Here is a 24,535-nt window from a genome sequence, read left to right on the forward strand (position 1 = left end):
CAGGGCTACAATTTTGTGTCTGGTGTCCTTTGACAGCTCTTTGGTCTTCACCATAGTGGAGTTTGGAGTCAGACTGTTTGAGGGTGTGCACAGGTGTCTTTTTATACTGATAACAAGTTTAAACAGGTGTCATTACTACAGGTAATGAGTGGAGGAAAGAGGAGACTCTTAAAGAAGAAGTTACAGGTCTGTGAGAGCCAGAAATCTTGATTGTTTGTTTCTGACCAAATACTTATTTTCCGCCATAATATGCAAATAAAATGTTAAAAAACCAGACAATGTGATTTTCTGGATTTTTTTTTCTCAGTTTGTCTCCCATAGTTGAGGTCTACCTATGATGTAAATTACAGACGCCTCTCATCTTTTTAAGTGGTGGAACTTGCACTATTGCTGACTGACTAAATACTTTTTTGCCCCACTGTATATATATATATAATGATATACTGTATATATAAATAATAATATACAGTATATATTGTCCATATAATTAATAAATATATATACAGTGGGGCAAAAAAGTATTTAGTCAGTCAGCAATAGTGCAAGTTCCACCACTTAAAAAGATGAGAGGCGTCTGTAATTTACATCATAGGTAGACCTCAACTATGGGAGACAAACTGAGAAAAAAAAATCCAGAAAATCACATTGTCTGTTTTTTTAACATTTTTTTTGCATATTATGGTGGAAAATAAGTATTTGGTCAGAAACAAACAATCAAGATTTCTGGCTCTCACAGACCTGTAACTTCTTCTTTAACCCCTTACCGGCATCGGACGTACTATACCGTCCGATGCCGGCTCCCCTGCTTTGATGCAGGGCTCCGCGGTGAGCCCGCACCAAAGCCGGGACATGTCAGCTGTTTTGAACAGCTGACATGTGCCCGTAATAGGCGCGGGCAGAATCGCGATCTGCCCGCACCTATTAACTAGTTAAATGCCGCTGTCAAACGCAGACAGCGGCATTTAACTACCGCTTCCGGCCGGGCGGCCGGAAATGACGTCATCGCCGACCCCCGTCACATGTCCGGGGGTCGGCGATGTGTCTCCATTGTAGCCATAGAGGTCCTTGAGACCTCTATGGTTACTGATTGCCCGTCGCTGTGAGCGCCACCCTGTGGTCGGCGCTCACAGCACACGTGCAATTCTGCTACATAGCTGCGATCAGCAGATCGCTGCTATGTAGCAGAGCCGATCGTGCTGTGCCTGCTTCTAGCCTCCCATGGAGGCTATTGAAGCATGGCAAAAGTTAAAAAAAAAAGTTTAAAAAAATGTGAAAAAAATAAAAAAAACATAAAAGTTTAAATCACCCCCCTTTCGCCCCAATCAAAATAAATCAATAAAAAAAATATCAAATCTACGCATATTTGGTATCGCCGCGCTCAGAATTGCCCGATCTATCAAATAAAAAAAAGTATTAACCTGATCGCTAAACAGCGTAGCGGGAAAAAAACTCGAAACGCCAGAATTACGTTTTTTTGGTCGCCGCGACATTGCATTAAAATGCAATAACGGGCGATCAAAAGAACGTATCTGCACCAAAATGCTATCATTAAAAACATCATCTCGGCACGCAAAAAATAAGCCCTCAACCGACCCCAGATCATGAAAAATGGAGACGCTACGAGTATCGGAAAATGGCGCAATTTTTTTTTTTTTTTTTTTTTAGCAAAGTTTGGAATTTTTTTTCACCACTTAGATAAAAAATAACCTAGTCATGTTTGGTGTCTATGAACTCGTAATGACCTGGAGAATCATAATGGCAGGTCATTTTTAGCATTTAGTGAACCTAGCAAAAAAGCCAAACAAAATACCAATGTGGGATTGCACTTTTTTTGCAATTTCACCGCACTTGGAATTTTTTTCCCGTTTTCTAGTACATGACATGCTAAAACCAATGATGTCGTTCAAAAGTACAACTCGTCCCGCAAAAAATAAGCCCTCACATGGCCAAATTGACGGAAAAATAAAAAAGTTATGGCTCTGGGAAGGAGGGGAGCGAAAAACGAACACGGAAAAACGAAAAATCCCCCGGTCATGAAGGGGTTAAGAGTCTCCTCTTTCCTCCACTCATTACCTGTAGTAATGGCACCTGTTTAAACTTATCAGTATAAAAAGACACCTGTGCACACCCTCAAACAGTCTGACTCCAAACTCCACTATGGTGAAGACCAAAGAGCTGTCAAAGGACACCAGAAACAAAATTGTAGGCCTGCACCAGGCTGGGAAGACTGAATCTGCAATAGCCAACCAGCTTGGAGTGAAGAAATCAACAGTGGGAGCAATAATTAGAAAATGGAAGACATACAAGATGACTGATAATCTCCCTCGATCTGGGGCTCCACGCAAAATCCCCACCCCGTGGGGTCAGAATGATCACAAGAACGGTGAGCAAAAATCCCAGAACCACGCGGGGGGACCTAGTGAATGAACTGCAGAGAGCTGGGACACAATGTAACAAGGCCTACCATAAGTAACACACTACGCCACCATGGACTCAGATCCTGCAGTGCCAGACGTGTCCCACTGCTTAAGCCAGTACATGTCCGGGCCCATCTGAAGTTTGCTAGAGAGCATTTGGATGATCCAGAGGAGTTTTGGGAGAATGTCCTATGGTCTGATGAAACCAAACTGGAACTGTTTGGTAGAAACACAACTTGTCGTGTTTGGAGGAAAAAGAATACTGAGTTGCATCCATCATACACCATACCTACTGTAAAGCATGGTGGTGGAAACATCATGCTTTGGGGCTGTTTCTCTGCAAAGGGGCCAGGACGACTGATCCGGGTACATGAAAGAATGAATGGGGCCATGTATCGTGAGATTTTGAGTGCAAACCTCCTTCCATCAGCAAGGGCATTGAAGATGAAACGTGGCTGGGTCTTTCAACATGACAATGATCCAAAGCACACCGCCAGGGCAACGAAGGAGTGGCTTCGTAAGAAGCATTTCAAGGTCCTGGAGTGGCCTAGCCAGTCTCCAGATCTCAACCCTATAGAAAACCTTTGGAGGGAGTTGAAAGTCCGTGTTGCCAAGCGAAAAGCCAAAAACATCACTTCTCTAGAGGAGATCTGCATGGAGGAATGGGCCAACATACCAACAACAGTGTGTGGCAACCTTGTGAAGACTTACAGAAAACGTTTGACCTCTGTCATTGCCAACAAAGGATATATTACAAAGTATTGAGATGAAATTTTGTTTCTGACCAAATACTTATTTTCCACCACAATATGCAAATAAAATGTTAAAAAAGCAGACAATGTGATTTTTCTGGATTTTTTTTCTCAGTTTGTCTCCCATAGTTGAGGTCTACCTATGATGTAAATTAGACGCCTCTCATCTTTTTAAGTGGTGGAACTTGCACTATTGCTGACTGACTAAATACTTTTTTGCCCCACTGTATATATATATATATATATATATATATATATATATATATATATATATATATATATATATATATATATATATACTGTATATTGTTGAGTGACTTAACCAAGATTTTTTTGCAGATGTGACATCCAATACTGGACACATTAGATAGACGTTGTGGTAGGTAGCCTTTTTAATAATTTCAGCTAAAACATTGAGTAATTTTTGTGTGATCTAACAGAGACATATAAAATTTATTACTGGTACAATACGTTTTTGTATCATAATTGATATATATACTGTAGGTTATCTGTTTTCCTGACTTGATCAATCATTATATATACCTGCATCCACCACTAGGAGGTGCTAGCTTCATTTGTATAGAGAGTCAGTGTGTTGATGTAGTGAGCCCCCTCTAGTGGAGGATGTGGGTATAACCTATGACAAAGCTTTAACAACATGTATTAATGATCAGATAATTGGCGCAGTAGCAGAGATGTTCTCTGCCATAATGGTAGATTTTATACCGCATGTACAATTTAATCTCATTGTTTCTTCTCAGCAAACGACTAGATAATAATCTTCACCTCATGTATATAATGTGTTGTATTATATTCACTTTATTGAGGTAATAATGAATACTAATTATTGGCGGTCTGTCTGCATGTGATCGGCTATGAGGATAACAATGTCCATACTTGGTTTATTAATAACTTTGGATGTCGTGTTTCCATAACTAGCATTTGTCTCTTTGCCATGTCTTATCTCCACCGATACAAGTAGAAGCATTGATTGGAGCGCGCACGTTTCCCACCATGTCTAATCTTCTGGTATGATCTTTGCAGACAAGAATGAGATGGCTACAATGCCCTGCATTCACCATGGGTAGACTGAGGGGCATTGCATTGAAATGGCAGCCAGAGAATGAGACATTGATGGGGCAGAGTGGTCTAATGTTCGGGATTATTGGATGAATCATTATACCCAAAATACGCACTTAGAGAAAATTCCCCTTAAATGGATTCTTTGGTACTTAAAGGGCTGTTCAACCCTTTTATTTCTAAAGTTAAGCCCAAAAATATGCAAATAAAAAGAAAGCATTGTCACCTACTAATCCCCTAATACTCCTCCATAACACTGCTCTAGTCGGCCTTCAAGCTTCATCTCTGGTGGGGCCGGCGTGTGACCACTGCAGCAAATCACTAGTCGTAATGGTGAGCAACGCATCATCCCTACTGCGCCATCACTTATATAAGTGATGCTTAAATGGAATATGTCAGCAGGTTTTACTATGTATTCTGAGAGCAACATGATGTCGGGACAGAGACCCTGATTCCAGCTATGTATCACTTTTTGGGCTGCTTGCTGTCATTCTGATTCAATCCTCGATTCCTCTGCTGCAGATCTGACAGTTCTCTGAATACCGAGCTGTGTATAACCCTGACCACATCTCTGATTGGCGGCTTTTTTGTGTTCATTGACAGAAAGTTGCCAATCGGTGTTGAAGGTGGACCAGGAGGCACAAGACTTCTAGTCCTTTAGTGATCATCTCCTGCTGATAAAACACTGACTTTACTGAAACAGCAACATACAGTTCAATAAATGACACATCACAGGAATCAGTGTCTCAACCATGCGTCATGCTGCTCTCGGATTACATAGCAAAAACCTGGTGACAGATTCCCATTAAGCCATAGGAGGAAACTGTTAGGCCATGTGCAGTATTTTTCGCGTTTTTTTGCTATAAAAACGCAAAAAAAAGCTTACATATGCCTCCTATTATTTACAGTCTATTCTGCATTTCTTGTGCAAATGTTGCATTTTTTTCTGCGAAAAAATCGCATTGCGGAAAAAAAAGCAACATGTTCATTAAATTTGCGGAATTGCGGGGATTCCGCACACCTAGGAATGCATTGATCTGCTTACTTTCCGCATGGGGCTGTGCACACCATGCGGGAAGTAAGCAGATTATGGGCGGTTGGTAACCAGGGTGGAGGAGAGGAGACTCTCCTCCACGGACTGGGCACCATATAATTGGTAAAAAAAAAAAAGAATTAAAATAAAAAATAGTCATATACTCACCCTCTGATGGCCCCGGAGTCTTCCCGCCTCTCATCGGTGCACGCTCTCTCTTCCGTTCCTATAGATGCTCTGTGTGAAGGACCTGAGATGACGTCGCCGCCTTGTGATTGGTCGCGTGACCGCTCATGTGACCGCTTACGTGTCCGCAACGTCATCGAAGGTCCTGCACACACACACCATCTATAGGAACGGACGCCGCTGAGGAGATCGGCTGTTTCCAAGTGAGTATAACCATTTTTTTAATTTTTTAAAATTATTTTTAAACATTCTATCATTTACTATTAATGCTGGATAGGCAGCATCTATAGTAAAAAGTTGGTCACACTTGTCAAACACTATGTTTGACAAGTGTGACCAACCTGTCAGTCAGTTTTCCAAGCGATGCTACAGATCGCTTGGAAAACTTTAGCATTCTGCAAGCTAATTTCGCTTGCAAAATGCTAAAAAAAAAACAGGAAAAAAACGCAAAAAAAAAATACGGATTTCTTGCAGAAAATTTCCGGTTTTCTTCAGGAAATTTCTGCAAGAAATCCGGACGTGTGCACATACCCTAAAAGCTCGCTGATGAGAAATACTTTCAAGTGGCAGATTAGATCAGGGTCTCTTTAGGCAGACATGGCCACCCCCGGAGCTTTGGGTCTTGGACGGCTGCCAAGATGTCCACGTTTTAATCTGTATACTATTGCTACCCAATACAGCTGAATCGATATGTCTGTGTGCAAAATGAAAAGAAAGCGGCATGTGATGGAGTGCTATGGTCCCCTCCTTCTTAGGATAGGACATCAGTAATAGGGGGGCTGACCTCAATCGGCTAAATGCTCCAATGGTTTCCGGATAAGGGGCAGCGGACACTAAACTATTCACGGAGCTGCTTTATTCCACCCCAAACTTTCCGTGTGTCCACCACAGAAAATTACAGACAGTAAATTGTGGGGTACCATATGTCGGTCCCCTACCAATCTCTTATTGATGACCTGTCCTGCAGGCAAAGTGATCAATTGTTCAATCCCAGACAACTCCTTTAACAGTGGGGATCCCAGGATCACAACACCACGGAAGAAATATCGATGGCCTATCTTAAGGAGAGGTTGTCAATGAATAAGCCTTTGAAAACTCCTTTTAAAGAAGCACTCCTCCTCCAAAGTTTTTATCCTCTTACTATATTGCAATCATCATATTATATAGCACTGAGTACTTACAATTGCTCATTTTGCTTTTCTACACAGCTAATTCTTCTCTTTTATCAGCTAGAAACAGGAAGTCTCTTGTCCCTGCAGAAATCATTCTCCTCTTCAACTCCTGACCCAGCTGCTCCCTCTCCCCCACCATAGACTTTTGCAGTGATCACTCATGCAGAGAAAATTGACCTCCTCTTTCTACATGGAGCCTAGAAGGATTCAGCTCGTCAGTTATTAATCAAGTGATGTAATAGACCTAATGAAAAATAGGAGAAGTAGCTGGGTAGAAAGGCAAAATTAGCAATTGTAAGTACACAGTGCTATATAATATGATGATTACAATATGCTAAATTATAAAAAAAAAATTGGATGGGAGGAGGAGGAGGAGGAAAAGGAAGAAGAGGAGGAGAGCTTCTTTAAAGGGAGGGTGCCGTGATTTTAGTTTTTGTATTAATAATTATTGATTATATAATCAATTATTTTTAATACAAAAGTAAATGTAGTACTTTAATACTTTTTTATTTATTCATTTTTACTTTTGCCACTGGAGGCCGCCATTTTCATTAGTGTGGGTGTAAGTGTCTGAACACGACACTTGCACACCTCACTTACGGCAGCCATGGGCATAGGAGCCAACAGTCGGGCTCCGACCGCTCCTCCTGCCTCTCAGCTGTGACTTGGGCACGCCCCCTGGGCTGCTACGTCACAGCTGTGAGAGGAGATCGCCGCCATTTTGTTTTTTTATTTTCCTCTGTCATCGCACACACAGCTCAGTGTGTGCGATCATAGCAGGAGCTGCCAGGGAGAAGCTGCTGCTGGGAGCGAGGTTCAGGGTGAGTATCTGCAGCCAGGAGCTGTGATTGCAGCCTGTACTTAGTATTACAGCACAGGCTGCAATCACTGCTCACTGCCGACCTGTTCAGAGCAGGGAGATTGTCACACTGCTCTGCCCTGAACATGACTCAGCACTTCCTGGGGGAGGACTGAAGGTAAGTACAGAGTTTTTATTTTCTTATGCATCTACCACTGCTACCTGTCCCTATATACCACTGCTACCAGCCCTTATATACCACTGCTACCTGTCCCTATATACCACTGCTACCTGCTCCTATATACCACCTACCACTGCTACTAGCCCCTATATACCACTGCTACCAGACCCTATATACCACCTACCACTGCTACTAGCCCCTATATACCACTGCTACTAGCCCCTATATACCACTGCTACCTGCCACTATATACCACTGCTACCTGTCCCTATATACCACTGCTACTAGCCCCTATATACCACTGCTACCAGCCCCTATATACCACTGCTACCTGTCCCTATATACCACTGCTACCTGTCCCTATATACCACTGCTACTAGCCCCTATATACCACTGCTACCTGTCCCTATATACCACTGCTACTAGCCCCTATATACCACTGCTACTAGCCCCTATATACCACTGCTACCTGTCCCTATATACCACTGCTACTAGCCCCTATATACCACTGCTACTAGCCCCTATATACCACTGCTACCAGCCCCTATATACCACTGCTACCTGTCCCTATATACCACTGCTACCTGTCCCTATATACCACTGCTACTAGCCCCTATATACCACTGCTACCTGTCCCTATATACCACTGCTACTAGCCCCTATATACCACTGCTACTAGCCCCTATATACCACTGCTACCTGTCCCTATATACCACTGCTACTAGCCCCTATATACCACTGCTACTAGCCCCTATATACCACTGCTACCTGCTCCTATATACCACTGCTACCAGCCCCTATATACCACTGCTACTAGCCCCTATATACCACTGCTACCTGCTCCTATATACCACTGCTACTAGCCACTATATACTACTGCTACTAGCCCCTATATACCACTGCTACCTGCCCCTATATACCACTGCTACCTGCCCCTATATACCACTGCTACTAGCCCCTATATACCACTGCTACTAGCCCCTATATACCACTGCTACTAGCCCCTATATACCACTGCTACTAGCCCCTATATACCACTGCTACTAGCCCCTATATACCACTGCTACTAGCCACTATATACCACTGCTACTAGCCCCTATATACCACTGCTACTAGCCCCTATATACCACTGCTACCTGCCCCTATATACCACTGCTACCTGCCCCTATATACCACTGCTACTAGCCCCTATATACCACTGCTACTAGCCCCTATATACCACTGCTACTATCCCCTATATACCACTGCTACCTGCCCCTATATACCACTGCTACCTGCCCCTATATACCACTGCTACTAGCCCCTATATACCACTGCTACTAGCCCCTATATACCACTGCTACTATCCCCTATATACCACTGCTACCAGCCCCTATATACCACTGCTACCTGTCCCTATATACCACTGCTACTAGCCCCTATATACCACTGCTACTAGCCCCTATATACCACTGCTACTAGCCCCTATATACCACTGCTACTAGCCCCTATATACCACTGCTACCTGCCCCTATATACCACTGCTACTATCCCCTATATACCACTGCTACCAGCCCCTATATACCACTGCTGCCTGCCTCTATATACCATCTACCACTGCTGCCTGCCTCTATATACCATCTACCACTGCTGCCTGCCTCTATATACCATCTACCACTGCTACCTCTGTCCTGTGTAGCTAATCTAGTCTTGTGTAGCTAATCTAGTCTTGTGTAGCTAATCTAGTCTTGTGTAGCTAATCTAGTCTTGTGTAGCTAAAGGTACCGTCACACTAAGCGACGCTGCAGCGATACCGACAACGATCCGGATCGCTGCAGCGTCGCTGTTTGGTCGCTGGAGAGCTGTCACACAGACCGCTCTCCAGCGACCAACGATGCCGGTAACCAGGGTAAACATCGGGTAACTAAGCGCAGGGCCGCGCTTAGTAACCCGATGTTTACCCTGGTTACCATCCTAAAAGTAAAAAAAACAAACAGTACATACTTACCTACAGCCGTCTGTCCTCCAGCGCTGTGCTCTGCACTCCTCCTGTACTGGCTGTGTGAGCACAGCGGCCGGAAAGCAGAGCGGTGACGTCACCTCTCTGCTTTCCGGCTGACCGACGCTCACAGCCAGTACAGGAGGAGAGCAGAGCACAGCGCTGGAGGACAGACAGCGGTAGGTAAGTATGTACTGTTTGTTTTTTTTACTTTTAGGATGGTAACCAGGGTAAACATCGGGTTACTAAGCGCGGCCCTGCGCTTAGTTACCCGATGTTTACCCTGGTTACCAGTGAAGACATCGCTGAATCGGTGTCACACACGCCGATTCAGCGATGTCTGCGGGGAGTCCAGCGACCAAATAAAGTTCTGGACTTTCTTCCCCGACCAGCGACAGCACAGCAGGGGCCTGATCGCTGCTGCCTGTCACACTGGACGATATCGCTAGCGAGGACGCTGCAACGTCACGGATCGCTAGCGATATCGTCTAGTGTGACGGTACCTTAATCCTGTCCTGTGTACAGTATCACACAAGATAGGATTAGATACACGGCGCAGCACAGTATCACACAGGACAGGATTAGATACACGGCTCAGCAGTCAGTATCTAATCCTCTCCTATGCACTCCTCTCCCCCCTGCGTGTCTTTCCCCATTGTGGTTTATTATTTTTGTTGTGGGAGATGAGGGAGTCGAGGATTATGCGTTCGGTATGGTATAAAAAAGATTAATAAAGGACTTTATTCTGGCCGAGTCTTTATTTACAATACATGTGAGATCTATGTGGCGGCATTATGGGTGATCTATATGGCGGTATTATGTGAGAAGCATATGGTGGTATGTGAGAACACTGGCGGTATTATGTGTGATCTATATGGTGGTATGTGAGAACACTGGCGGTATTATGTGTAATCTATATGGTGGTATGTGAGAACACTGGCGGTATTATGTGAGAAGCATATGGTGGTATGTGAGAACACTGGCGGTATTATGTGTGATCTATATGGCGGTATGTGAGAACACTGGCGGTATTATGTGTGATCTATATGGTGGTATGTGAGAACACTGGCGGTATTATGTGAGAAGCATATGGTGGTATGTGAGAACACTGGCGGTATTATGTGTGATCTATATGGTGGTATGTGAGAACACTGGCGGTATTATGTGAGAAGCATATGGTGGTATGTGAGAACACTGGCGGTATTATGTGTGATCTATATGGCGTATGTGAGAACACTGGCGGTATTATGTGTGATCTATATGGTGGTATGTGAGAACACTGGCGGTATTATGTGTGATCTATATGGTGGTATGTGAGAACACTGGCGGTATTATGTGTGATCTATATGGCGGTATGTGAGAACACTGGCAGTATTATGTGTGATCTATATGGCGGTATGTGAGAACACTGGCGGTATTATGTGTGATCTATATGGTGGTATGTGAGAACACTGGCAGTATTATGTGTGATCTATATGGTGGTATGTGAGAACACTGGCGGTATTATGTGTGATCTATATGGCGGTATGTGAGAACACTGGCAGTATTGTGTGATCTATATGGCGGTATGTGAGAACACTGGCGGTATTATGTGTGATCTATATGGTGGTATTATGTGATGTGACAAAACACTCTGGGATCGCCTTTGCTGGGGTCAAAGGACACGTGGTTTGTGCATTGAATCTGAGGCGTACAGCAGGTTTCTGAGCAGGCTGACCTCAGGTCAGATTTATTAACGTGAAAGCAACACAAAAAACAAAACATAAAAATAAATCCTAGCCTGTCCGGCACTAACTAAACAAATACGTTGCTATCTCAACAACTGGGGGGGCTTCTCCCACCCAGCTAACATCGCACAGATCTTGAGCAGAGCTCTTCACTCACGTTTGTCCCACACAGGCAGGCAATCTGTGTGCCCCAGGCAGACACTGGAAACACCCAGCTGGTCATCTTTTATTCCTGCAATCATTAACCCATTAGCACCCTGAAGATACTGAGTGGCCTAATTCACATAGGACAAACACCTGGGCGAGATATACCTGCCTCCATCTACCACACCAGCATGAGTCTTACATATCCCCCCCCCCTTGCTCAGACCACTCCGGTCGAGCAAGAACACTTTTGAAACAGTGCACTCGGGATAGGGCATCGGCGTTCTCCATCTGCACCCCAGGTCGGTGCTCCACCGTAAAAGAGTAAGCCTGCAGGGCAAGGAACCACCGGGTTACCCGACTATTACGGTCCTTGTGGAGGTGCATCCACTTGAGAGGGGCGTGGTCTGTGACCAGCCTAAACTTCCTACCAGCCAGGTAATACTTGAGGGAGTCGAGAGCCCATTTAATGGCTAGGCACTCTTTTTCAACCACCGCATACCTTTGCTCATGTACATTCAGTTTCCGACTGAGATAGAGGACCGGGTGTTCGACTCCGTCCCTCACCTGGGAAAGTACAGCTTCGACACCAGTATCAGAGGCATCAGTTTGTACCACAAACTCGCTGCTGAAATCAGGAGTCACTAGTACGGGCTGAGAGCACAAAGCCCGTTTCAGGCTGTGGAAGGCCTCTTCAGCAGCTGAGGTCCATTTTACCATGACGGAACCCTTCCCCTTGGTAAGATCCGTCAAGGGAGTAGCCATGGCTGCAAAATTGGGTATGAACCGGCGATAATAGCCGGCAATCCCCAGGAAAGCCTGCACTTGTTTCTTGTTCACTGGTTGTGGCCAGCCCTGAATTGCCTGTATTTTGTCGATCTGGGGTTTAACCACTCCTCGGCCAATCACGTAGCCCAAGTATCGGGCTTCTTCAAGCCCGATGTGGCATTTCTTGGGGTTTGCCGTTAAACCTGCACCTCGCAGGTCATCAATCACCGCTTGTACCTTCTGGAGATGAGTTTCCCAGTCCATGCTGTAAATTACAATGTCATCCAGGTAGGCAGAAGCGTACTGTCTGTGAGGCCTCAAGACTCGATCCATCAATCTCTGGAACGTTGCGGGAGCTCCGTGAAGTCCAAACGGCATATAGACATACTGGAACAGACCTTCCGGTGTAGCAAATGCCGTCTTCTCTCTGGCCGCCTCGGCCAGAGGAATCTGCCAGTACCCCTTTGTTAAATCCAGGGTCGTAATGTATCGGGCTTTACCAAGCCGGTCGATCAACTCATCGACCCGGGGCATAGGGTACGCATCAAATTTAGAAACTGCATTCAGTTTCCTAAAGTCATTACAAAACCGGATGGAGCCATCCGGTTTAGGTATCAACACAATTGGACTGGGCCAGGCGCTGTGTGACTCCTCAATGACTCCTAAGTCCAACATTGCCATCACTTCCCGGGAGACAGCTTCACGGCGGGCTTCCGGAATCCGGTAGGGCTTCACATGAACAGTGACGCCAGGCTCTGTGACAATCTCATGTTTCACCAACTTAGTCCGGCCAGGTTTTTCGGAGAAAAACTGTCGGTTCTGTAACAAAAATTGCTTAACCTCAGATTTTTGTCGTTCTGAGAGAGTCTCAGCAACCCGCACCTCTGGTACAGTAGGTGAACAAACCGGACGGGGCAGATCCGCCGTTAGGGCAGAGCGGTCTTTCCAGGATTTTATCAGATTCACATGATAAATCTGTTCCGGTTTTCTCTTACCCGGCTGGTACACTTTATAGTTCACTTCACCAACTCTTTCTCGGACCTCAAATGGGCCCTGCCATTTCGCCAGGAATTTACTATCCACCGTAGGGATTAGGACCAACACCCTATCGCCGGGTGCAAATGTACGGACCTTAGCGCCTCTATCATAACTTTGCCTCTGGGCTCCCTGGGCCTGTAACATATGGTCCCTAACAATGGGCATGACAGCGGCAATACGATCCTGCATTTGTGTTACATGGTCGATCACAGTTTTAAAGGGAGTGACTTGACCTTCCCAGGTTTCTTTTGCGACGTCCAGCAGTCCCCGGGGACGACGGGCGTACAACAGTTCGAAAGGCGAAAATCCTGTGGAAGACTGGGGAACTTCCCTAATGGCAAACAGCAAATAGGGTAACAAGTAATCCCAGTTCTTCCCATCTTTGTCTATCGCCTTCCGGAGCATCTGTTTTAAGGTTTTGTTGAAGCGCTCAACCAGGCCATCTGTTTGAGGGTGATAGACAGACGTACGCAACGGGTCTATTTGTAAGAGCCTGCAGAGCTCCTTCATTACCCTCGACATAAAGGGAGTCCCCTGGTCGGTGAGTATCTGTTTTGGAATTCCCACCCGACTAAACACTTGTACCAATTCCTTGGCGATCGTCTTGGTAGCTGTGTTACGCAAAGGGACGGCTTCCGGGTAACGAGTGGCATAGTCCACGATGACGAGGATATGTTGGTGCCCACGTGCGGATCGGGGAAGGGGCCCAACCAAATCCATCCCAATTCTCTCAAAAGGGACCCCGATGATAGGAAGGGGTACCAAAGGGCTACGGAACTGAGATTTAGGGGCCGCGATTTGGCACTCTGGACAGGACTCACAATAGTTACGCACATCACAATGTATTCCAGGCCACACAAAACAATGCAATATCCTTTCTGTGGTTTTCTGTACCCCCAGATGTCCCCCCATTATATGTCCGTGGGCCAAATCCAGTACCTTCCGCCGATAAGGTTTGGGTACCACTAACCGTTGCACTGTGTCTTCCCCTTTTTTTTCTACCTGGTAGAGCAAATCATTTTCAAGAACCATATATGGGTACGCTAGCCTAGTGTCAGGTTCTACGGGTACCCCATCTATCATTTTTACATTTTTCCTAGCCGGAGTCAGGGTAGGATCTTTCATTTGCTCGCTGTGGAAGTCATCCACCTGGACTCCCAAATCTGGCAGGCAGGGTGCCGGATGGCTGTCTGCCTCCGCCTCTCGCTGAGGTTCCTCAGTTTCCTCTGTTTCCCCCGCCATGACGGAGAAGGGGTACTGAAGGTTAGATTCACTAACCTCCCCAGCAACGTCTTCCTGTGGGGTCTCCTCTAGGGACTCGGGACCTCCAGATGGCATGGGAGAAGATTCACGGGTACAGCTACCGTGACGGAGCAACTGATTCTCCCACAACTGCCAGAAATAGGGAAAATCCCTGCCCAGGATTACATCATGTAACAATGCGGGAACGAGTCCCACTTTGTGCTGCACTGACCCATAGGGAGTAGAAATCCATATGACCGCTGTTAAGTACGAGCGGGTGTCACCATGCACACACGTCACAGAAAACTTGTCAGACGGACCAGATGGAAGTGCCACCAGACTAGCTTTCACCAGAGTCACCACACTTCCAGAGTCTAGTAATGCCACAACATTTTTCCCATCAACAGATAATTCACACAGGTGTTTCACTGTATCATTTTGACCCGCATTCACACTCACTAGCTGTGTAACCAAAGACATGCGTTTTCTAGAGTCTATAACGTCGCACTGCATGGGTTCAGCGGTAACAGGACAGTTCGCAGAAACATGACCCTTCTCATGGCAGCGGAAACACCTAACAGGTCCCCTACTGAGACCACCGTCCAATACTCTTGGTCTCGGAGTGCGAGCAGTCCCGGACTCCTCCCCCACAGTTTTAAGCGATTTTCCTTCACCCGTGGTCCCTGGAACAGTCTTACCGGTTCCACGAGGAAGAGGCACAGACCGGGGTTTGGCGGTGTCGTCGGGAAGTCCTTCTGCCACGGAATAACGCTCGACCAACTCCACAAGTTGATCCGCTGTCGTGGGATTTCCTTGGCTTACCCACCTTTTCAGCGCTGGGGGTAGTACTCTCAGGTACTTGTCCAGGACAACCCGCTGGATTATTTCGGGTATTGTCAGTACCTCGGGTTGCAGCCATTTCTTTGTCAAGTAGATCAGGTCGAACATCTGAGACCGCGCTGGTTTATCTTGCTGGTATGTCCACTGATGTACCCTCTGTGCACGGACAGCCGTCGTCACACCCAGCCGGGCCAGGATCTCAGCTTTCAGCTTCTCAAAGTCCTGAGCGACCTCCGGGTCCAAATCATGGTAAGCTTTTTGGGCCTCGCCGGAGAGAAACGGGGCAATCAAATCGGCCCATCGTGCCTTCGGCCACTTCTCTCTCAATGCCGTCCGCTCAAACGTTGTCAGGTATGCCTCGACGTCATCTTCTGCAGTCAGCTTTTGCCAGTATCGACTCACATGGATCCTTCTGGACTCTGCTTCCGGGTCAGCGTCAGGCATGCTCACCAGGCGCTGCGCCACCTGTTGGAAAAGTTGGCGGTCTGCAACCGTCATGTCCAGTAACTCCTTCAGCTGTGCGGCCATCAAGCGATTAGCTTCGTGCTGTGCGGCAGTGGCCTGCTGCTGTACAGCAGTGGACTGTACTAAGGCTTTCACCACGTCTTCCATGCTGTCGCCTGTGCCACGGTATGCCCGCGTTCTCCACCACAATGTGACAAAACACTCTGGGATCGCCTTTGCTGGGGTCAAAGGACACGTGGTTTGTGCATTGAATCTGAGGCGTACAGCAGGTTTCTGAGCAAGCTGACCTCAGGTCAGATTTATTAACGTGAAAGCAACACAAAAAACAAAACATAAAAATAAATCCTAGGCTGTCCGGCACTAACTAAACAAATACGTTGCTATCTCAACAACTGGGGGGGCTTCTCCCACCCAGCTAACATCGCACAGATCTTGAGCAGAGCTCTTCACTCACGTTTGTCCCACACAGGCAGGCAATCTGTGTGCCCCAGGCAGACACTGGAAACACCCAGCTGGTCATCTTTTATTCCTGCAATCATTAACCCATTAGCACCCTGAAGATACTGAGTGGCCTAATTCACATAGGACAAACACCTGGGCGAGATATACCTGCCTCCATCTACCACACCAGCATGAGTCTTACAGTGAGAACTGTATGACAGTATTGTGTGATCTATTTGATAGTATTGTGTGTGATCTATATGGCGGTATTATGCGAGAACACTATGGCAGTATTATCTTCAGAAAGCGGACCCATTCTATGGTGGTTCTGGCTGAGCACCTGCACGCGGGTCTGGGGTAATAGAGGGGACAGCGTGACCTCCAGTTAGGTGTAGTCAGGGGAAGGCTGGTGAGGTAGCTGAAGAGAGGGGTCTCATTTTTATCGTTACTATATGGCTACATTTCCTTCCCAGCGTCACCCCGGACTGCACCTGTCGCCTCGCTTTCACACATCGCCAGGACAGGATGGAGAAGACAGGATCTGAGGAGGGGAATGGGGTCTGCATGAAAAGTCTGGATCAGAACAGGCCATCAATCCGCAGAAATGTTTCCTGGATTTCTGTGGAGCAGACGGTCCATCCATGTGTATAAAAGACAGCGCCCTATGTACAATCCCTGGCTGCTCCGCGCACCAAACAGGGAGCCCCCATAGACCAGCACACTGCTCTCCTGAAATACTCTGTGCTGCTGTCACCGTGCTCCCTCCACCACATATCTCCCAGAATCCTTGCTGCCTGCCATCCTCGGTGACTGTCTACTTGTCAGTATAAGGCTGCCTTCACACTATCATTATTTGGTCAGTATTTTACCTCAGTATTTGTAGCCAAAACCAGGAGTGGGTGATAAATGCAGAAGTGGTGACGTGTTTCTATTATACTTTTCCTCTAATTGTTCCACTCCTGGTTTTGGCTTACAAATACTGAGGTAAAATACTGACCAAATACTGATAGTGTGACGGCAGCCATACTCTGCAGTCAGCAACAAAATGGCTGCTCACTGGGTTCCTGAATATCATCCTCTCTAATCCCTTAGCAAACACCCAGAAGGGGAGGAGACATCACACACGTCAGCAGACTCCGCCCATATTTACTGCAGTGCAGTAATGTGAGCTATTTGTACACTAGGTTTTTCTGAAATTTCAGCAGCTGCTCCCCCTAGTGTTGAAAAGTGGAAATTCCAAAACTTTTCAAATTATTTTTCATATTTTACTAAATTATAAACAAATGATAATATTTTTTAAGAAAATGTAATCATTAATTCTTTACATTTTTACAATTTCTGAAAAAAATTTTTTTTTGATGGCACCTTCCCTTTAAGTTTTATTTCCCAAAAAGAAGATTATGTATAAAAATGATAAAGAACAGCGACCACAAACCTGCTTAATGCGAACATTGGTGGATACAATTTGATTGACTTCATCCTGCAAGCATGAGCGATAATATCAGGTGATTATAAGAAAAAAAAGGACTCAAAAAAAGTTTTGTTTTTAGAAGATTCACCTCCGTACCACGTTAATAAGCTGGATGAGCTGTAACCCAACCGTGACCACAACTTTATCATGGAAAGTCTCTACTGGACGCACAACTTTATTGTAGTTTTCAAAGAGGTCATTAAGTAGACGAGTTTCATTTTCATAGGAGAGAACGGCGCCAGCTGTAGAGAAGGGAAGAAAATATGGAAGAATATCACAATCACAGGGTCCAAGAAGCTAAGATCTACGGAGCTGTTGGCAGGATTCTCCCCCTGGAAAGCTGGTGGTCACTGGTCCCTCACTTAGTGGGCTCAGAGGTGAACGTGCATTAAAGGGAATGTCTTGTGTATTTATTGGGGCCTGCAGTAGGGTGATGCCATGGGTTTCTGTAGTTTACATTAGTCCTTTAGTTGCCATCTCCTGTTATATTGTTTACAATTTGATTTCACTTTTTCCCATTGTCGGATCTGTCAGTAGGAAAGCTGAACTGACAACCAACAGAAAAAACATTCACGCTCCCATAAGGGGTTGTCAGCAACTTAACCCCTATCTGACCTCGGACGGGATAGTACGTCCGAGGTCAGATCCCCTGCTTTGATGCAGGGCTCCGCGGTGAGCCCGCATCAAAGCCGGGACATGTCAGCTGTTTTGAACAGCTGACATGTGCCCGCAATAGGTGCGGGCAGAATCGCGATCTGCCCGCACCTATTAACTAGTTAAATGCCGGGGTCAATCGCAGACAGCGGCATTTAACTACCGCATCCGGCCGGGCGGCCGGAAATGACGTCATCGCCGACCCCCGTCACATGATCGGGGGTCGGCGATGCGTCTCCATTGTAACCATAGAGGTCCTTGAGACCTCTATGGTTACTGATGACCGGTGGCTGTAAGCGCCACCCTGTGGTGGGCGCTCACAGCACACCTCCATTTCTGCTACATAGCAGCGATCAGCAGATCGCTGCTATGTAGCAGAGCCGATCGCGTTGTGCCAGCTTCTAGCCTCCCATGGAGGCTATTGAAGCATGGCAAAAGTAAAAAAAAAAGTTAAAAAAAATGTGAAAAAAATAAAAAAAATATAAAAGTTTAAATCACCCCCTTTTCACCCCAATCAACATAAATCAATAAAAAAAAAAAATCTACACATATTTGGTATCGCCGCGCTCAGAATCGAATCAATTACAAAAAGCATTAACCTGATCGCTAAACGGCGTAGCGAGAAAAAAATTCAAAACACCAGAATTACGTTTTTTAGGTCGCTGCGACATTGCATTAAAATGCAATAACGGGCGATCAAAAGAACGTATCTGCACCAAAATGCTATCATCAAAAATGTCATCTCAGCACGCAAAAAATAAGCCCTCAACCGACCCCAGATCACGAAAAATGGAGACGCTACGAGTATCGGAAAATGGCGCAATTTTTTGTTTTTTTTTAGCAAAGTTTGGAATTTTTTTTCACCACTTAGATAAAAAATAACCTAGTCATGTTTGGTGTCTATGAACTCGTACTGACGTGGAGAATCATAATGTCAAGTCAGTTTTAGCATTTAGTGAACCTAGCAAAAAAGCCAAACAAAAAACAAGTGTGGGATTGCACTTTTTTTGCAATTTCACCGCACTTGGAATTTTTTTCCCGTTTTCTAGTACACGACATGCTAAAACCAATGATGTCGTTCAAAAGTACAACTCGTCCCGCAAAAAATAAGCCTTAACATGGCCAAATTCACGGAAAAATAAAAAAGTTATGGCTCTGGGAAGGAGGGGAGTGAAAAACGAACACGGAAAAATGAAAAATCCCAAGGTCATGAAGGAGTTAAATATCTCTGTGACAAATCAGTTGTGCAGACAAATAGCAATGCAAACTAATCTCTTCCTAATTAATTGGATTTACCAATTAAGGGTCACAGAATGCACAGGGAGAAGGTGCGCACACTGGTTGTCATCATCGTGTTACTTTCTGATCTGTTACACTTTCAGCTGGTGAAGGACTGAAGAAGTAGAGATTTAAGAGTGGGATGGAACAATATTTGTGTCCAACTGCAGAGAAGGCAGAGGGAGAGGCTCCTTCTGCAGGAAGTCAGAGGGAGAGGCTCCTGCTGCAGCACTGCAGAGTGAAAAGCTCCTGCTGCAGCAGGACAAAAAGAGAAGCTCCTACTGCAGCACTGCAGAGGGAAAGGCTCCTGCTGCAGCACTGCAGAGGGAAAGGCTCCTGCTGCAGCACTGCAGAGTGAGAAGCTCCTGCTGCAGCAGGACAAAATGAGAACCTCCTGCATCGGGAGAAGCTCCTGCTGCAGCACCGCAGAGGGAGAGGCTCCTGCTGCAGCACTGCAGAGTGAGAAGCTCCTGCTGCAGCAGGACAAAATGAGAACCACCTGCATCGGGAGAAGCTCCTGCTGCAGCACCGCAGAGGGGGGAGACCCCTGCTTCAGGAAGGTGGAGGAAGAGGCTCCTGCTGCAGCATGCCAGAGGGAGAAGCTCCTGCTTCAGCAAGGCACAGGGAGAAGCTCCTCCTGCAGCACAGCAAAGGAAGAAGCTCCTGCTGCAGCAAGACAGAGGTAGAGGCTCCTGCTGCACCATAACAGAGGGAGAAGCTCCTGCTGCAGGCAGCTGATTTACTGACAAACACAGAAAATGGCAAAAAAAAAAGGAAAAAAGGCTAATTCATGGGACAGGACACCTAACAAAAACTCCTTTATATACGTCTTAATTATATATGTAATATGCGACAGAATAGGATAAAAGTTAAAGAAAAAATTAAGAGATAGATTTTGTTTAATTTTATTTGGAAATTTTGTATGTTTAGTTTTCCTTTACTATATTCACGGATACAAGAATGACATGTTACTTAATTGCTGTAATAGGAATTTCTGAGGTTTTTTTTGTCTTGTTGGTAAATATGTATTTCAATTAATATAATAATGTGACCCGAATTGTTCATTAATATACACAATATATCATGAACGCTAGCTGCATCGATTAATAGATTTATGCACAGTATTAATCCTGTTACATTTAAAAAAAGTCAGTGATTTGTAAGTGGAAATCGTCCCCAACACGGTCTTTTCTTACATTTCACCAAAGGTTTCCAGTGAAGGGTACAATGGAGGAAGCATTATTTGAAGGAAGGCTATAATAGTAAACTGGCATATTAAGATCAGGCAGTGTATATAATGTAAAGAAAATAGTATAAAATACATTTGGAACAATTTACACATTCCTATTCTTGTTCTGACACCTTTTGGTTCTTGATACTATTGTGTACATAGGGGGTTGTCGCCAAATTTATAAAACCTTTTTTCTACAAACTCTTACTTTATAAATGGACAGCCATCAAATAACATATAAACCATAAACTATTCAGATATTTCCAGTTCATTGTAAATTAATTATCGTTTAGAAAATATATGGCCATAACACAGCAGAATTATAGCTCTAGAACAATTAATAAAAATGATAAAAAATAATTCTACAAAGATACTCATCTGTTAAAGAATGATTGTTTTTATATGTGGCAAGCAGCAGCAATTTGTTGCATTTCTGCAATTCTTTGCCACTTTTTATCTGTATTCTAGACTTATATAACAGTTCCAAGCAAATGTACCTCTGCCCTGAACTTCTGTAAAAGACCCGTATGACCCCTACGACATGAAATACTAGGAGCCTCACAACAAAACTTATTGGAGAACACATTGTTCTCCCAAAATTTTCGATGTATGTATTAGAAATGGAAAAATTCACTGCAACAATTTTAGAACATATCGAAACTTTCAGGCCCAGGTATAAATGACTGAGTTTACATTTATTATTAGCAGTTAGGACTACGTTCCCCACCAAAAATATACAAAGGAATAAACATTTATACACAAAGAAAAAAAGTAGTAATTGTACCTGATAATATGAAGAAAATAACGTGTGCAACAGTCAAACCCATTTCCTTCCTTTTCGTCCAGCTCTCTTACACTTTGGTTTGATGCCTGGAATGATATTTTAGAATGTTGAAACTCGTCTGGTGTGGAGGACACTGCAGCTTCCGGTGCCTGGATTGGAATGAGACTACTGGGCTATTATTGCTCTCCACCTGTTTTCGGGGACAGCTGAGCCTCTGGGAGCTTTCAGAAATTATTGAGCAGACGTCTCTTACAACTTATGGCTTCAAGTAGAATTATCAAAGTTTTATCTTCTCTCATTTATGCTCCACCATTAATTAAAAAAGCTATTTATACATACACGTGTTTGAGCATTTCAGCCCAAAGTCTTCTTAAATTCTTGCCTACTTTAGATGGTGTCTATATACCGTACTATTAGAACATGTTTAGCCCATTGAGGTGGTACCAGCTTGGAGCCTCATTCTGGCAGCTAAGGCTGACACATCTGGTGCACCCATCCATGGTCAAGGTTTGTCCATTTCTAGATGTCTACGATCAGACCCTTATTGCAGTATACCATGCCCTAATTCCACCCATGAATGTACTTCTAGGTACCTTGTGATGAAAAAGTTTAGGGGGAACCACTTGGACGTTCCAGGAGACTTTTTGGAACCTGGAAGATTTGCCAACATTTTGGGACTTTTATCTCCCTTGGCCTTCATGTAGGTAACTTTATTGATGCAGCATTTAACTTTTTTTATTGAATATACACTATACCTAACAGGCATTGATCTAATCTATCATTTAGCACTATTCACTTTGTGATCTAATTGTTTTGTTCATGCACTGTAACATACCATACCATATTATACAACCCCTGGCAAAAATTATGGAATCACCGGCCTTGGAGGATGTTCATTCAGTTGTTTAATTTTGTATAAAAAAAAGCAGATCACAGACATGGCACAAAACTAAAGTAATTTCAAATGCCAACTTTCTGGCTTTAGGAAACCCTAAAAGAAATAAAAAACAAAAAATGTGGTAGTTTGTAATGGTTACTTACTAACCAAGCATTGGGTAAAAATTATGGAATCACTCAATTATAAGGGGAAAAATTATGGAATCATGAAAGAAAAAAAAAAAAAAAAAAAACACTCCAAAACATCATTAGTATTTTGTTACACCACCTCTGGCTTTTATAACCACTTGCAGTCTCTGAGGCATGGACTTAATGAGTGTCACACAGGACTCTTCATCAATCTGGCTCCAACTTTCTCTGATTGCTGTTGCCAGATCAGCTTTGCAGGTTGGAGCCTTGTCATGGACCATTTTCTTCACTTCCACCAAAGATTTTCAATTGGATTGAGATCCGGACTATTTGCAGGCCATGACATTGACCTTATGTGTCTTTTTTCAAGGAATGTTTTCACAGTTTTTGCTCTATGGCAGGATGCATTATCATCTTGAAAAATGATTTCATCATCCCCAAACATCCTTTCAATCGATGGGATAAGAAAAGTGTCCAAAATATCAACATAAACTTGTGCATTTATTGAAGATGTAATGACAGCCATCTCCCCAGTGCCTTTACCTGATGTGCAGCCCCATATCATCAATGACTGTGGAAATTTGCATGTTCTCTTCAGGCAGTCATCTTTATAAATCTAATTGGAACGGCACCAAACAAAAGTTCCAGCATCATCACCTTGCCCAATGCAGATTCGCGATTCATAATTTTTCCCCTCATAATTGAATGATTCCATAATTTTTACCCAATGCTTGGTTAGTAAGTAACCATTACTAACTATCACATTTTTTGTTCTAGATTTCTTTTAGTGTTTCTTAAAGCCAGAAAGTTGCCATGTGAAATGACTTTAGTTTTGTGCCATGTCTGTGATCTGATTTTTTTAATACAAAATTAAACAACTGAATGAACATCCTCCAAGGCCGGTGATTCCATAATTTTTGCCAGGGGTTGTATAATATGGTATGGTATCTTACAGTGCATAAACAAAACAATTAGATCACAAAGTGAATAGTGCTAAATGATAGATCAATGCCTGTCAGGCATAGTGTGTATTCAATAAAAAAATTATTCTTATATTGACAGCAATAAGCACTTTTTTGAACTTGTTGAAGGTAAATTCTCCCACACTTACCCAAGTCTATCAGAACTGCATTGACACCATGAATATATTATCGTATAATAAAAATAATATGAATTTGTGTATTAGAGCTAACCATATGAATAATTAATCTATATATAATTTGAATCTGTAATCCATATATGCTGGTGTGTCCTTTTTTGACATGAGGCAGATTGTTTTTTATTTTATAATTTACAATATTAATAAATAATTGGTTTTATTCTAATTATTGTTTGTGCTTCTTGACCCTGGATCCTAATCCAGAGTCTGTATTTGTTTACACTATAAGAACATTGCCAGCACTTAATAATATTCTATATATTAGCACATTTATTCTATTCTAGGTTGAAATTCTGATTTATTGCGCATGGTCCTAATGGCCATTCAAAAGTACTGGCATTAGAACGATTGTGTATCATTATTATTACAGTACTGTATATCAGTTTATTTTTACTATTAGATAGCAGTCACACATGCAATTTAAGAACATAGTTTTCCCGACATGTTTCGCCTTCTGGCGTCTTCAGGAGACTGTGGTTATAAAGAGCAGAAAGCAAATGGAAGGGATTTTTCAAGCCTGTGTTTGTGACCTCACTGATAAGATTGACCAAAAGTAATGGCATTGCTATAGTCACCAATCAACTATAGCCTAATCTAAAATTATCATGGTGATTATCATGGTTATTATCTGAGCCAATCATTGTTCTGTGTTCATAATTGTCCACCTCC

At 44.0% G+C, this 24,535-nt stretch overlaps 1 protein-coding gene across 1 annotated transcript in view; it reads right to left on the minus strand.

The window, feature by feature from the left end:
- The window catches only part of LOC138646081 (acetylcholine receptor subunit alpha-1-B), a 42,824-nt gene extending 20,443 nt beyond the window's left edge, over nt 1-22,381 (minus strand). Inside the window, exons 1-3 of the mRNA XM_069735550.1 lie at nt 22,265-22,381; nt 17,831-18,031; nt 17,699-17,743 (exon numbers count right to left, since the gene is read on the minus strand). Of these exons, the coding sequence (XP_069591651.1) occupies nt 17,699-17,743; nt 17,831-18,031; nt 22,265-22,381 (363 nt within the window). The remainder of the gene's footprint in view (nt 1-17,698; nt 17,744-17,830; nt 18,032-22,264) is intronic.
- Nucleotides 22,382-24,535: the final 2,154 nt, after the last annotated feature.

Source organism: Ranitomeya imitator, chromosome 7 (assembly GCF_032444005.1).
Source record: "Ranitomeya imitator isolate aRanImi1 chromosome 7, aRanImi1.pri, whole genome shotgun sequence".
Lineage (NCBI taxonomy): Eukaryota > Metazoa > Chordata > Amphibia > Anura > Dendrobatidae > Ranitomeya > Ranitomeya imitator.